We start from the raw sequence: 15,121 nt of genomic DNA, 5'->3' as shown, positions 1-15,121 counted from the left end.
ATTGCAGGAGCTCAAATCTAGAGTAAAACATGATGTGATGGAGTATCTGTGCCAGTCAGATTGGTTGGCAATATTTTGAGACGCATTTGCCCCATTTTACTTTGAGCTAGTGCCAAGCAGACTGGCCCGAAATTGAATCTCAACAAAAAACACTAATTCAACACTAAAATAGGGACGATTTGATATGATGCTCCAAGAAAAGTGTGTCAAACTGGGTAGCGCGGCAAGTGAATTCCAAATAATCCCTCAACAGAACCAGAAAAAGCAACATGACACACTTTACAAACATGTGTTTTAATATTGGGACAAACTAGAGAATGGAAAACAGTCCCTTAACAATATAAACCATTTCAAGTCCAAACCATGCAACTGTGTTCAACTCGTATTGTATAAAATGGTTGGAATAAAAGTTATAAAAATAAACCATTTACAATACAAAACATATCTACAAAACAGTGGCAGTAATTTGGCTAGCTGCTTAGCAATTATTTCTGATTGTATATTTTCTTTTAAAAGGTGAAAATTCACAGTGATTGAGCAGTTACAAGAGTCCTTAAGAGCGGAAACAGTTGCTACACAGTAGTTTCATGTTTCCAGAGACCAGTCTTAATGCTGGCTGTGTTCTCAGTGTTTATTAAAGGCACTGCTTGGCCATTGTCTTTGAGCGTACCATTCTGAGTGACCAGATTCAGCCCGTACGACTTGGGTTGGCTCTCCAGTTCCGTGCTATTGCTCTGCTTCCCAGTCGTCGAGTCTTTACTGGAGCAAGACACAACCGCCTCCACAGTTTTTACAGAACCGTTGGGCAGAGAGTTGCCCCCTCCCTTGTCGGCGTATCGCGAGCGCCGCGGGAGGCTGGCACTGTCGCTGCTGTCCTGCTGCATGTGCCGCTCCCTGTACGCCATGTACGCCGCTCGCCGGTGGTTGCGGGCGGCCATGTCGTAATAGTGCCTCTTGTTCGGGGCGCTCTGCACGCTGCCCTCGACGCTGGTGGGCACGTCGTAGGCGTACTCCCTCAGCACCGTTAGCCGACTCGCCCTGTGTGCGCGCGCCCGGTTTTTGTGATGCCTGCTTGCGTGTCCGTTTGCGGGCGGAGTCGGGCTGTTGATGTTGTTCATCGGTTGGAATTGCACCTCGACCGGCGACACGTGCATGTTGATTTTAATCTCATTGTCTATCGAGTGTTCGGTGAGGCTGTTGTCCAAAATGGCTGCTCCGTTAGCCGCCGCTGAAGGGGATGCTAGCTTACACTGAGCTGCTTCTGCTTGTAGATTTGTTAGCTTGCTTCCTTGTCCAGAGTTGCGCATACTTTGTGCGGTTTTATTTGTATGGGACGAGTCGGCGCTGCTATGCCCACATTTGACAGATTCTCCATCCGCTTTGCTCGCAGCGCCTCCTGTCGCCGATGCCGTTTCACCCGGTGTGGACAAAAGTGCGTCCACACCGGAATAGGACCGTCTCCCGGAGCAACAAGCCTGCGACCAGTAGCGCCTCATGTCCTGCCTGTTGACGCAGTGATGGGCGATCATAAAGGCCCCTAACGCCAGTGCAGCCACGCCGTACAGACAGGTGAAAGCCAAGTCAAACGGGTGGTCCTGGGAGACGGCGAGCGCACCGAACACCCACAGAGCGCCGTACAAACCCAAAGCCCCAGCAGTGCCCAGTAACTGCACCGCGAAGGTGTACTCGTTCTCCAGGGCGGACATGGGCACGGTGTGAGGGGAGGGGCCAGCGGAGGGCGAGCCGTCGTGGGGTTGCAGTTGGAGGGTGAGGGGCTGCGTGGTGGGACTCCTGTCTGGGTTGGAGTCGGCGTGGACGGTCTCCAGATGCTGCTGCTCCTCCGTCAGCTCCTTGAACTCGTAGCGGCGCTCGGGGTGACGGCGCAGCTGCAGCAGGATGCTCAGGAAGTACATGCAGTCCACGAAGACGATGAACCCGACAGGACCATAAAACGCACCAATGCTCGGCTCCCAGGCCATCCAGCAACTACAAGACAGAAGAAGAATAAGATAAGGAAACTGGAACTAAAATGTGACAAAGAGTTCCATTTCATCCCAACTAAATGCACACTTGGGTTTCATAGAGCCATGGTTACTTTGGTAACTTTTAACTCGTCATATCAAATTTAAATTACAATTCATAAACCCAACTTTTAGGTACACACAGACATAGTAATTTGAATAAAAAAGTCTGATTCAGCAGGAATAACAAATATACTACATCGTGAAAATGCCTGTTAGGCTCTTGTTATTAAAATTTATAAAAGTCTATTTACAGTTACAAACCCAAAGCATTAAACAGACTCAAACATAATAAAATATATAAATCACACACCAAAGACTTCAGACAGATCCAGATTTCTCAATTAGGGAGCAGTGTAATATAATCTAAACAGTTGCTGCTGTGAATGTGAAGAGGCTCTTGCTGCTGCACAGATTAAAAGCCTCTGTATTCATCCCTTTAGGTAAGATTTTACTTCAAAGTTATGATTCATTTACTGAACCAGCCAAGCTAATTATAAAAAATAAATGTTATATAATTTTATCGGTATTAATAATAACATACTGTTTGATCAGTACTTACTAAGGTGCATTTGTCCGGCTCCCGTAGTTCTTGATGTTGGCTGCAGCAGTGATTCCACAGACAATGATTGGAATCCCTCCACCAATGAGGTAAAACCTTCAGAGAAATATAAAACATGTAAATGGAAGAAGCTCTAGTACGCTGGGGTTCTACACTGACACCTGGTGGAAGCAAACTCTTAATACAAGACATGTTTTATGCCATGTAGTACAACAACAAAAAACTAACTGTGTATCTTCTTTATATTAAGGCTAAATTATATACATTTTGGGATACTGCATAATAGGACTATTGAGTAGCAGTATGTTTGAAGTGCAGCTGCATTTACCTGAGCATTGGTCTTGGAGGAGGCGGCGGCTCGTCCAGCTCCTCATAGCGCTTGGCTTTGCGCGTCACCTGTTTGTAGATGTTACGTGCGGTCACTCCCACCCACAGAGCCGTCGCCAGCGTTGAATAGTGCAGCAAGATGCCCACCTAAAAAGTAGTTTATAATTGACTTAAAGGTGGTATGGACAATTTTTTTCAGCAAATTTTTTATCATATTTCCTCGTGGCGTGTATAAATCATTTGTCCTGCCACGTATCAATCATAAAACGCACCTACCGCTCACCTGCAGCCGCGTGCAGTTCGTGCCCACGTTTCCGCGTGCATAAGCGCATGGATCTATCATAATATAGTTCCCTCAGTGTACGGGGCAAAATGAAGACGGAGAAAGACAGTTCGAGCTGACGCAGAAGTGGACAGAAATCTACGGGAGACGAGCAATGCGATGCGCTCCGTTGCGCTAATAAACAAACGCACGTGTGTGTTGCATCAGTCCACACGGGGGAGGGCGCATGCGCACTTCCGCCTGCGTTCTCAAATCGCCGAAAAAATTGTCCATACCGCCTTTAACCATATGCAATACCGTCATATTCATGTGCAATTACTGTCATACTCACACACAATCAATGTCATATTCATGTGCATATAACTGATGTAAATAAGAGTGTTTACCTTACCATTATTATTATTATTATTATTTGTCTTATGCCAGCAATTTTTATTATTATTATTTTATCTTTATTTTTATCTTCTTCCCTCCATTCCCTATTATGAGAGAACCTGTTTACAGGAGTTTTGTTAATTCCTATAAGTTATCTGTCTTTTCCCCCTGTATCTACCTGCGTTGTAACACCAAAATTCGCCCATGTGTGGACATTAAAGGATTATCTTATCTTATTTTATCTTATTATTTGAATATTTAGTCATGCATTGCAAGTACAATTCTGACAAACAAGTGAATTGCTTTGCTCTATCTGTTTGAACACAGGAATGTTGGATAATGGTAACAAATAAATAATACATCACAGTGAAACAGCATCGCCTCAAAGCACGGGAGCGACCCAATATATCGGTGCGAGCATCTTTAAGATGGAGGAGTGAGTTTAGCCAAAGGGAAGTCTAAAAAGTTTTCCTTCTAAATCTCACTTCCTTTCTCGGTTGAACTTTGGAGCTTAAGGCATGACACTCACCGCTTGACAGACGCTCGCGTGGGCCGTCTGGTTGATGCCTCCTATGAACACGCCGCAGGTGAGAGCGATGTGCAGGCAGAGGTTGACCAGCATGTGCCAGGATTTTTTGCTCACTCGAACTGACCTGAAGGAATGGATTAAAACTATTAAGAAATGAGATGGACCCCAAAGACAATCAGGAATCAAACGGACGAAAAATACTGCAATGCAAGTGGAGGAAGGTAAAGCGGTGTTTCTTACTTGTGGTGGTAGATGTAGCTGATTATAATTGTGAGCAGGCAGAGGAGGAGGATGACCGATGTGGCGTAGCTGACTGGGTGCAGCTGGATGCTCGGAGTGGAATAATCCATCTTGTTAAGGTCCTGGAAACATATGTCATGGTTAAGCATATGATTCTCAATTTTTTCCCCCCTGCCAAACATTAGCGCTTCGTACCAAAACTAACAGATTTACGTCAGGAATAAACAGGCCGTTGTGTTCGTTCACATTTTGAACGAGCGCTGGGCAGTTCGTTCCATTTTAATCTGAAATGAAATTTTATCGTTTGAACATTGTGCGTGTTCGCTTGGTGCTTTTGAATGAACAGCTCTACAGCCAAATCTGTGAGTAAATGCACATACCGTATTTTCCGGACTATAAGTCGTACCTTTTTTCATAGTTTTGGCCTGGGTGCGACTTATACTTATATTTATACTTACACTTCGACTTATGTTTTTTTCTTCTCTGTTATGCATTTTTTGGCTGGCGCGACTTATACTCCAGTGCGACTTATAGTCCGGAAAATACGGTAATTGCTCAAATTGTGGACTAGTTGGGCAATGGAGTGGGAAGCATTCGTTTATTCTTTAAGTTAAGGTTTATTACCACCTGCCATGTCTTTGTTCTTCAATATTAATCACATTTACACGGCGTAAAGTCTGAAATAACAATTACCATTAAGAGGCCGTAGTTGCCGAGGGAGTTGCAGGAGATGGTGGTGAAGTTGTCGTGGTGCCCCAGTATCCTGCAGCCTTCGCTCTGCCATCCGCCCTGGCCTCCGCCCAGACTGTAGTTCCACTGGGCGGAGACGGGATCCGATCCACGGGCAAGACGCCTCAGGGTGATGTTCACGGGAGTGCGCAGGTTACGAAGCGACGCACCGTCTAGGAATAAACGCGGGAAAGAACGGGAAGAAATGACTATTCTGTAATGATCAAAATGGCTAGAATGAACTTTTTTCAATGGATGTTTTTGTATTATTATTGGGGAAATATGTGTCAGTGGAATATGATGTTTGAACTGCAATTACTCGATGCACAGATAGTCTTGTAACAGTATTTTTTTCTTAATCTAGTTTGTTAAAAATTACTCTAAAAAGAAGCTCAAACTAAAATTAGCAAGATAAAAACAACAAAAATCATGACAAACACTGAACACCCTGAACACGTGCAATACTTGACTGACTTAATCATGTGCAATACGTCATATTCATGTGCAATACTGAATTACCCATGTGCAACACTGACTTAACCATGTGCAATACTGACTTAACCATGTGCAATACCGTCATATTCATGTGCAATTACTGTCGTACTCACGAGCAATTAAGGCCATATTCATGTGCATACAACTGATGTAAATGCACTTGTTTGTACTGATGTTTTGTTTACTTACCATTAGTATTAGTATTATTTAGTCTTATGCTAGCTATTTTTACTTTACTTTATTTTATTATTATTTAATCAAATTTTTATCTTTATATTTTATTTATTTATTTTCCTCCATTCCCTTTTAAGATATGAGAGGAGTGTTGTTAAGAGTTTATTGTTTTGTTTCTAAGAGTTCTTCTATTAAGAGTGTTTTTTTTTTTAACTTCCTATAAGTTATCTGTCCTTTCCCTCTGTATCTACTGCGTTGTAACAACAACATTTCCCCATGTGTGGACAATAAAGGAATATCTTAAACAGTACTGTACAGAGGAAAACACTGAAGAAAACAAAACGGCTCACCAATCACGGCCATGATGACGGGCGTGGTCACGGTCCTCCTCTTCCCGCCGTCAGCGAGTTGAGACGAGTTTCCAGTGGACGGGAAGAATTTACCATTTCGGAATCCCAGAAGATACAGTTTGTAAACCGTGTCCTCTGGCTGCAGCGGGGGGGCGGCCTGAGCCAGAAGGGACTGGGGAAGCTGCAGCGACGCCTCTATGACCGTGCTCTGTGAAAAATACATTCAGTTCATCGTACTTTTAACATGAATAAACAGACGTAACGTGATATGGGAAGGACGTTTCTCTCACCTTGTAGAGGATGCTGGAAAATGAGCTGGTGGTGTTGCATTTGAAGGTGAGCTGGCGGTCCTGGCCGGGGGTGCGTTCAGGGCTCGGCCTCTGGAACAACATGCAGGTCATGCCGTTCCACTCATTCAGCCTGACAGCGTGAGCCTCCATGGCGATATTTAAAGAGGTCTGGAATATACAAATAGTATACTTTTTATTCTTACACGACAGACGCTTTCTTGGAGTTAAAATGGCTTGAATATTCATCTCATTTTCAGTAGTTTTGCTTTGTTTTGGAGGTAAAAGAATGAGTAATACTGTAATAAGTAGTAGAGTGGGCAAAAATCAAATACTAAAACACGTATCAAAACTAGATTCTCATTTGAACATGTATTTATGCTTTATAAATATACATATATGAAGTTTACAGGACAAAATTTGACCTTTCCTGAATAGTTTAAAAATGATCTTGAGCTTTATCAGAACTAGTATAAGAGCAAATGGAAACATGTTATTATTTTATTTTAGTTGAATTATAAAAAAGTAATATACCCAGAAGGAAAAAAATGAAAAAAATCTAAATATTCAAAACAAAGACCAATTTCAACCAAAAAAGCAGCTTAAAAAGACCATTTGTTGCTTACAAGTGAGAAAGCTTGAGCTGTTGCCAGGCGATGCACTGCGATCTTCTGGATGCAGGTGATGATGCGAGAGCAGGCATGGGCTTCACGCTGGGCCATCCACAGCACCTTCTCATCCGCCAGCATCAAGTTACTCGCCATGCTCAACATCACCTCCCCCAGCTAAAGACGGAGCAAAGAAGTGTCAGACAAGGGACCAGAAACCTCTTGAACAATAGTCAACACTGGGAAAACAAGATTGCAGACTAATGAGAGCAATAAACTGCCGTAAATCTGCATTAAATATGGTGGATTCAGAGTTGTCAGATCACCCTCTATACTTTATTTTCATTGTGGAGTAGTCACATACTAAACTGAATGAGAAACTTTATATTCCTAAACCTCTACAGCGATTATCCAACAATAAAACATGAAAAAATAAATCCCATTTCCAAGTGTTCAGCCCCAAAACACAAACTGCAGAACACTCCAATTTCTCCCATTATTGAATCTTAAATATGATTTAAAAAAGTACTTACATCTTTGAATTTCTCAACAAACTTCCCAATCTTCTCAATCATCTCAGCAACAAAGATAATATCCATCTTGTCTGAATAGTTGGCCGCCTCAACCGTGTAGACCAACAAACGCCGAGCACTTGGGACCACAGTGCTTTCATTGAGAGGAATCTTAAAAAAACAATAACAAAACCGCTTTAAGCCCAAAACAATGCACGTTTCCTCCTGATGAACGCTCTGGTCTGAATCACACACCTGGTTGATGACGTGCAGAAACCTCGTGACGTCTTTCTGAAACTGGCATTGGGAGTAGTCCTCCTCCGCCCACTGTCCGTCCCTGCTGCAGTAACGCCAGGCGCGCTGGTCCTCGGAGCTGCTGTATGTGGATGAAGACTGTCTGCTGCACGGGAGGTACGCTCTGATCCCCGCCAGAGTGCGAGGCCACCTAGAAGAGAGAATAAGATCAAATAAAAATGTTTAGAAGCACAAAATTCTTAGCATGAACTCAGCATTCATGTGCATATAACTGATGAGAATAGAGTGTTCATTTTTCCATTATTATTAGTATTATCTACGCTAGCTGTTCATTTCATTTCATTTCATTTCATTTCATATTCTATTCTATTCTATTCTATTCTATTCTATTCTTTTTTATTCTTTTCTATTTTATTTTATTTTATTTTATTTTATTCTATTTTATTTTATTTTATTCTATTCTATTCTATTTTAATCTTTATTTATTTTCCCCCTCCATCCCTTGTTGGGAAATGGGAGGTTTTGTCTATACGAGTTTTTGTTTATAAGAGTTCTTCTATTGAGAGTGTTTTTAAACTTCCTATAAGTTATCTGCTCTTTTCCTCTGTATCTACCTGCGTTGCAACAATGGAATTTCCCCATGTGTGGACAATAAAGGATTATCTAATATCTTAAAATCTTTACAGAACTACAATGCAATTACACAATACGACCACAAGAGGGTAGTAGTTACAAAGGCGATGCTGCTGTAGACCATGCTGCAAGTAGAAATGTGTTCAAACCATGACTAAAGTAGAGAGCACTCACCTAAAGTCCCCCTTGTTGTTGGAGACTCGTTCAGGAGTGCAGTATTTGGCTGTCGTTTCTAAAACCACAATGTGGACGGTCCGGGTGGTGTTGCCTCGGCTTGTCCAGACGCGACACTCCCAGTTCCCAGTGAAACCAGGATGGATGTTTGAAATGGTTAAGGCACTGGTGGAGGAAGAACAACTGAATGAATCCATGTGTGTCGTGATAATCAGTCACTTACATTGACTTCTAGTGAATGAATGAAATGAAATGAAAGCTGGGACAGTATTTTTGGGGCTCAACATATTGTGTGTACTTTTACAAGGAAACATTTTGGACATTTATTAACATTTGAGCTCAAGAGGGTCTATAATTTCACAAATAATGTATAATGCACTATTGATACAAACTAATAACTATGTGTTTTTGTGATATTGTTCATTAAACAGGTTTAATGGCATTATCCTGCATTTGTTTGTTTTATTGTCAGTATCATAAAGTAGTTTAAACATTATTGTGTATTGTTTTGCAGTTATACATCAGTGGTGATTATGATATTAAGACTTTGAATATTATATTGGATGGATGGAATAGTTGAAATCACAAAAAAACTTGAAATTATCTAAAGAATAGGAGAAAGTTCTGATAAACTTTCAATGCCCAATCAGCACTGGTTATGGATATTGGGAATTAGGGAATCAATTTGGTTATGTGATCATTTTCAAACCTTTTTCATACTTATTTAAACCCCGTCTTGTGCGTTACTCTTGAACATCCTGTACCTTGCGATGAGAGAGCAGTTCTGGACCATGCGCTTCTCGATGACGATGCCCTGCGCGGCGTCCGGCTTGACCATGCGCCCGTTCTGGTACCACAGCACCTGCATGTCCTCGGCCACAAACGAGGCCTGGCACTGGAACGGCAGGCTGTCCCCCTGGAAGACCACCTGCCGCTGGGACGGGGTGAGCTGGAAGGAGGGCAGCTCGAGAGGCGCATCTGAGCAAAGCAAAAGGAATGTGGTCACTATATTTGGAGATGTGATTAAACCAGGTATGTGACACAACGGAATGGGATCTTCCTTTTGGAGACGCGGTGGAGAGAAACTACTGGGTTTTGGAAAAGTAAAGTTGTAGGTATCGAGTAGTAAATGTACAGCAGTAGTTGATTTAGGTGTTTTAGCAATTATTTCTGACAACATTTTGATTACAATGAATGCATTTTCACCAAAACGTTTCATGTAGTAGCTGTAATATTCACTGTGACTGGAGAAAACAAAAGAATAGACGCAAACTCAAACTGGTAATGCCTTTAACTGTCATTATTGTGAACTACAGCTGCACAATTTTGGGAAAATCAATCGAATTATGATTTTTCTGAGAGGTTTTGCAAATGGGATTAGATCTGTGATGTTTAAAAAGTAGGACTTTGTACAGCATGTTCATTGTAAACAACAACAGGCTTTGTGTTACATTGTTCCATTGTTGTTGACGGTCTTTTTTGTCTAAAAATGTAAAAAGCCCAACTAAGGACGGACAACGAGAAGTAGTCCCGGCTAAAATGTTGTAACCCTAAACCCGAACCCATGAAACACACTTGTCCCCCAGGCTTTTAGATGGAGACCTGTCTTCCCGTATTTTGGACGGGGTATTTTAAAATGTGGACGGGCATTTTCGAGTGTAGGGACGGCCATTTTAGTAATAAATCTTAGAAAAAAAGGGAATATTATCATTCAATCGGGTATTGGCAATAGTCCGCAATTGAGTTTACCGTTTACAAGTGAAAATGTGCATGCTGCGCGCTGATTGGTCAACGAACTTTGTGTACTTGGCTCTGATTGGCTGCCGAGCCGTGGTCCAAAGCTACTCGTTTTTTCACCTAGTCGGGCCTTGTACCTCAAACAAAAGTATTTGGACAGGGTGTTTTCAAATCCTATCTAAAAGCCTGTTGTCCCCATCACATAAACCTAAATGAATAAATAAAGAAATATCTGAGACTAATATATGAACTTTAAATTAATACAAGATTCTTACTCGCTATAAAAAGACAGGATATTTTTCTCTTTGCGGAGGACATTCTATTATCTAAGTAATTGCAGCCTTTGCAAGTTGATAATTGCTCCAACACAAATAGCCATTTTGAATCGATTGTAACAGATTGCGCAGCCACACTGTGAACACCTCCGCTTCACATTTTGTGTGTGAACGAATCAATATAGTCATTGTTATCAGAAAAATCCAGCTTTTGTCGAGACGTGTTCACTTCACAACTACCGTAAGTATCCGGAGCTTGCACTTAGGAGATGGTGGAACAACTTAAAAAATGGTGCTTGTATTTGAAGGCCATTTATCGCTTCTCTGTTGTCGCTGTGTGCGTTTCATAATCCTGTGGTGTGATGAGTGCCGGGAGGATGATAAGACGTGAGCGAGTATAAACACACGGCTGGTCTGGCCCGAGCAGCCCCTCTCCTTATCTCTAGTGTCACTGCACAAGCCCCTGTTCCCCAAACACGAGGCGCACTGATACTAACAGAAAAATTAAAGAGCCAGCGCTGGCTTTAACAATCTGTGTCAAAGCTAAACGCTGCCACACTTTAGCCTGTCAGAACTGTGTAAACTGTGTAAACTTTAGACCCATACAAAGTAACATTTGTACACTTTCATCACAGTTGTGGAGACAGTCGATATAGCTGTAGTTGGAAATTATAACAGAGCAAATTTAATTTTTTTTCTAATTGCGATTACATTTGTGTTTTGTGATTAAAAAGTAGGATTCGGTTCAGACTGCACATTGTAAACAACTCCAGGAGCCTTAATATTTGAGAAAAAGACTCAAATATGAACTCATGAACGAAACAACACAAGACTCACATACAGTTTGTTCTTTGCAGAGACATTATTTAGCTAAAATAAACAGTTACAGTCTTGACAAATGTATAAGTGCGCCGACTCCAACTGCGATTTCAAGTCGACTGCGATGGGCAGACTGAGACCAAACACGAAACACCTCATCTAGCATAACTAGCCAACTAATAATTAAACCAAAGCTAACTAATGAGGACGGAGATTTATTCAAGTGTTTTTTCAGAGTTAGTTATCATGTATTATAAAACATACTTGCAGCGCTGGAGACATGTTTAGTGTCTCCCGCCTTCCTTCTGCCAGTACTGCCCTCCCTTTGATCAAACCACTTCCTGTTTACCATAATATACTCTGCCCTTCATCCTGATGTAGTTTCATAATTCACAATCGTACACATTATACTAAAGTAAGTCCATAAATGTGCACTGTGAGAAATCTCTGGTGGTGGCTCTGGTTTTCCACCTGCTTGTTACTGGAATGATCCACAGTGCGGCACTAAACTTAGATCTCAGTGGAGCCATGGGCAAAGTTACAGGTGAGATCTGTGGAGAGGTGACTACGCCGTCAAGGTTTAGATAGATATCTGGATATACACATTTAATGTCATACTGTGGACATTCTAGGCAAAGCAATAATACCTGCATGGAGACGAGCAGGTGCTGGACCCTCCTTTAGAAAGGTTATGCACCTTTAAAGTGCCTCTGACAGGTTGGACCACTTATGCAACTAAAATGCAGTTAAGATAAATATATTTTGAATTTAACTAAATATTATAAGAATTTTATCCTAGAATATCACATTTTCTAGGTTTATAATTTCACTTCCTGTTTGTAATTGATGACATCACACCAGGAAATTACCCAGCAAATTGGGCAAAAAACTCATCTAATGTCAAAAAAAGTTTAGTTTGACAAATAAACATATGAGAGACGCTTTATTTTGTTGAATTACTTTTAGAGAGTCAATGTAAATTAAGCATTAACTCGAAAATGAAGAACGAGTATCCCTAGTGTGATGTCACTTCCTGTCATTTTCTACAGATTTTTCAACATTTTCTCCAAAAAATACCTACTTGATTGGTGTAAAACTATAGTGCATACATCCAACAGGGATAAATACACCGTAAAAACCCCCATATCATGTCCCTACCGCAGGTCAGGAGCTCAGGCCTCGTGGAGGTCATGGTCTGGCCCTGGAGCGACTGCGGGTAGGAGCACTTTGTACTTTTGACGACCACGTTTCGGTCCTTGATCCAGCGCAGCAGCCACAGAAGGTTGCAGTCGCACAGCAGGTACGGCGTCTGAAACTCCCTGAGAAGTGACGGATGAGAGAGAGACAAAAGGTGAGAAGGAAGACTTCATCATTCCACCGCCGTGATGTCAGCGCTCAGCGGGTCGTCTCCCCATCAAACTTACAGCGACTTCAAAGACAACAGGCTGTCGAAGGTCCCCTGAGCCAGCGACGAAAACATGTTCCCTGAAAGATTCCTGTCAAAATAAAAGACAGAAGACATATTTATAAATACTTCACATGAACATACACGCATCTGTATATTGTCTCTCGTATTATGCATTTGTTTTACACGTTAATTCAACTGTTGTTATAGTTTGTCCAAGTCTAATAAGTTATAATAATCACAATAATCATCAAATAATCACTGTATTTGCATTATTGTGATGTCCTTTGTGTACTGTTCATAACAACGTACGCCCCTGACCAACAAAAATATGATGAATATGTATAAATCCCATTCTAAAAAGTTGTATGTAAAGTGAGAAAGAAAGTAAACAAATGGTTATATCATTAAACTGCATCATATTCATTGATCAAACATGATTAAATATTGTACAAAAACATTTAAATCAAGCCAAAAAAAGGGCTACTTGCAATGTTTAATGTGCCGTCTAACTAAACTGTTGCAAATAGTCTGTGTGTGTTTGTGTTTCTACAGTCAAATCTTAGTTAAACTCATCACCGTCAACAGCAGAAATGATTTGACAATAAAGTGTTACTTACAGTCGAACCAGATTGTTGAGTCCTTTAAAAATGTCCACGTTTAGACACCCGATGCTGTTGTTTGACAAGTCTCTGTAAGACACGATATGTTTTCATTACTTTACAGCCTTACGATATGTCACACGACTCATTTATACCCATATCCAGCCAAACGTTTTACTAAAAGAAAACAGATTTGCTGTAGACGGCTTGTGTAAGTTTGACTGGAGCTGGAACGAAAGCCAAAAAGCAAGTCAGTCGACAGCTCTGCAACTTTCAAGGTGATTTTGTCTGGTTTGTGTGGCCCTCTGGGGATGCCGTACTTCAAAGACAAAGTGCAACATAAACAGGACGAGATTAATCTACTCTTTGCATTGTCAGAAGTCGAAGCGCTCCTCCCGTTTGTTAGACCCGGCATGAAGCTAAAGTTTCCCTGACGTTTCATGAAAAATCACATGAGGTTTTAGGCCTTAAATGGAAACGACCGCAGAAGAGTGCAAACATTTAGCTTCAAATATCCACTGGAGGATTCTTTTTGCCCCTCTCCGTCACAAGTCGCGGCTAATCTCGTTTTAATTTCCTAACTGCGACTACCCTGGATGTTAATAAAACTTGTCTAACTTAATTAAAAGTTGCGGGGTGTCCAATTTCAGCCCAAAAATACCTTAATAAAAGCTGTAAATGATAGCCTTTTCAGAATGAGCTAATCGCTTCAAAGTGCCAAGTGAGGAAACTAGAGGCGGTCTGGAATGACACATCATTACCTCAGCCGTCCCGCGGTAATGCAGAAACAGGATCGCTACGCAAAAAAAACCTTCACCTGGAAAATGTCTCCGAAGCATATGCTAACGCTCGAGCATTTATGTAATTATCAGCGCATGGGTCTTATAGCAGCAGCTGGGGGGAGACCACTTTGGAGGAAGACGTAGAAGAAGAAGATGGAACGTTATAATTTGCAAGAGCACTGTGTGTGGGATAAAGAAGTGAAGGGTAAACCAAGGACCCCCTCTTTACACGGGAATCTAATAGCACATTTAAAGCAAACATGTATGGGCTGGATTAGACATTTTGGAGACAGATTTTGGAGCTCCTGTCCTCAGTCCGCTGAGAGACACTTTGGCAGTTTTTTGGCACGTCTTTTGTTTCATGGGGAGGTTCGTTTGTGCAGAGGTTGTGAGAAATCTGTGTGTTGCTCAAAGTCAATTCTCTGGATGTATTTGGCCTTTTAATGTAAGTAGTGCTCGGTTACATTAACTACCGTATTTTCCGGACTATAAGTCGCACCAGCTCAAAAAATGCGTAATGGAGAAGAAAAAATCATATATAAGTCGCACTGGAGGATGAAATGCGGTTGCAAGTGTGAAAATAACAAATAATATCACATATAAGTCGCTCCGGAGTAGAAGTAGAAGTTGAAGTCGAACCCTGGCCAAAACTAGTGCGACTTATAGTCCAGAAAATACGGTATTTCAAGAAATGTTCTGACTTTTTCATACTTTTACTTCTTCTCGAGTAATATTTTCTGTGAAGTAAAAGCGTAAAACTGTCGATTCCCCGTCCCACCGTGATCTACAAGTGACAGCGTCGACAATATGCGACAAAAAGATCAAGTTAAAAAAACACCCCCATAATCCCCATTAGCACCGCCCACATTTTCCCATCTGCTTATTCTTCAGAGCGTGTCGGACTCAAACACTTTGAAAACGCTTATTCTAAAACATCTCTTCTCGCA

The 15,121-nt window shown here is 41.5% G+C and overlaps 1 protein-coding gene across 1 annotated transcript in view; it reads right to left on the bottom strand.

The window, feature by feature from the left end:
- Window positions 1–278: 278 nt before the first annotated feature.
- Window positions 279–15,121, bottom strand: part of LOC140372390 (adhesion G protein-coupled receptor A3-like) — a 30,563-nt gene continuing 15,720 nt past the window's right edge. The window contains exons 4-19 of the mRNA XM_072459478.1: window positions 13,411–13,482; window positions 12,810–12,881; window positions 12,544–12,704; window positions 9,319–9,532; window positions 8,555–8,719; window positions 7,748–7,937; window positions 7,514–7,663; window positions 6,999–7,157; window positions 6,376–6,543; window positions 6,086–6,293; window positions 5,031–5,239; window positions 4,338–4,459; window positions 4,098–4,221; window positions 2,912–3,057; window positions 2,584–2,679; window positions 279–1,986 (exon numbers count right to left, since the gene is read on the bottom strand). Coding sequence (XP_072315579.1) covers window positions 573–1,986; window positions 2,584–2,679; window positions 2,912–3,057; window positions 4,098–4,221; window positions 4,338–4,459; window positions 5,031–5,239; window positions 6,086–6,293; window positions 6,376–6,543; window positions 6,999–7,157; window positions 7,514–7,663; window positions 7,748–7,937; window positions 8,555–8,719; window positions 9,319–9,532; window positions 12,544–12,704; window positions 12,810–12,881; window positions 13,411–13,482 — 3,670 coding nt within the window. The 3' untranslated portion in view covers window positions 279–572. The remainder of the gene's footprint in view (window positions 1,987–2,583; window positions 2,680–2,911; window positions 3,058–4,097; window positions 4,222–4,337; window positions 4,460–5,030; window positions 5,240–6,085; window positions 6,294–6,375; window positions 6,544–6,998; window positions 7,158–7,513; window positions 7,664–7,747; window positions 7,938–8,554; window positions 8,720–9,318; window positions 9,533–12,543; window positions 12,705–12,809; window positions 12,882–13,410; window positions 13,483–15,121) is intronic.

This window comes from Eucyclogobius newberryi, unplaced genomic scaffold (assembly GCF_026437365.1).
Source record: "Eucyclogobius newberryi isolate DKJ021-1_F unplaced genomic scaffold, fEucNew1.0.hap1 SCAF_223, whole genome shotgun sequence".
In the NCBI taxonomy this organism is placed as follows: domain Eukaryota; kingdom Metazoa; phylum Chordata; class Actinopteri; order Gobiiformes; family Gobiidae; genus Eucyclogobius; species Eucyclogobius newberryi.
Note: the sequence above shows the minus strand (reverse complement) of the source record. Positions and strands in the feature narration are given on the sequence as shown.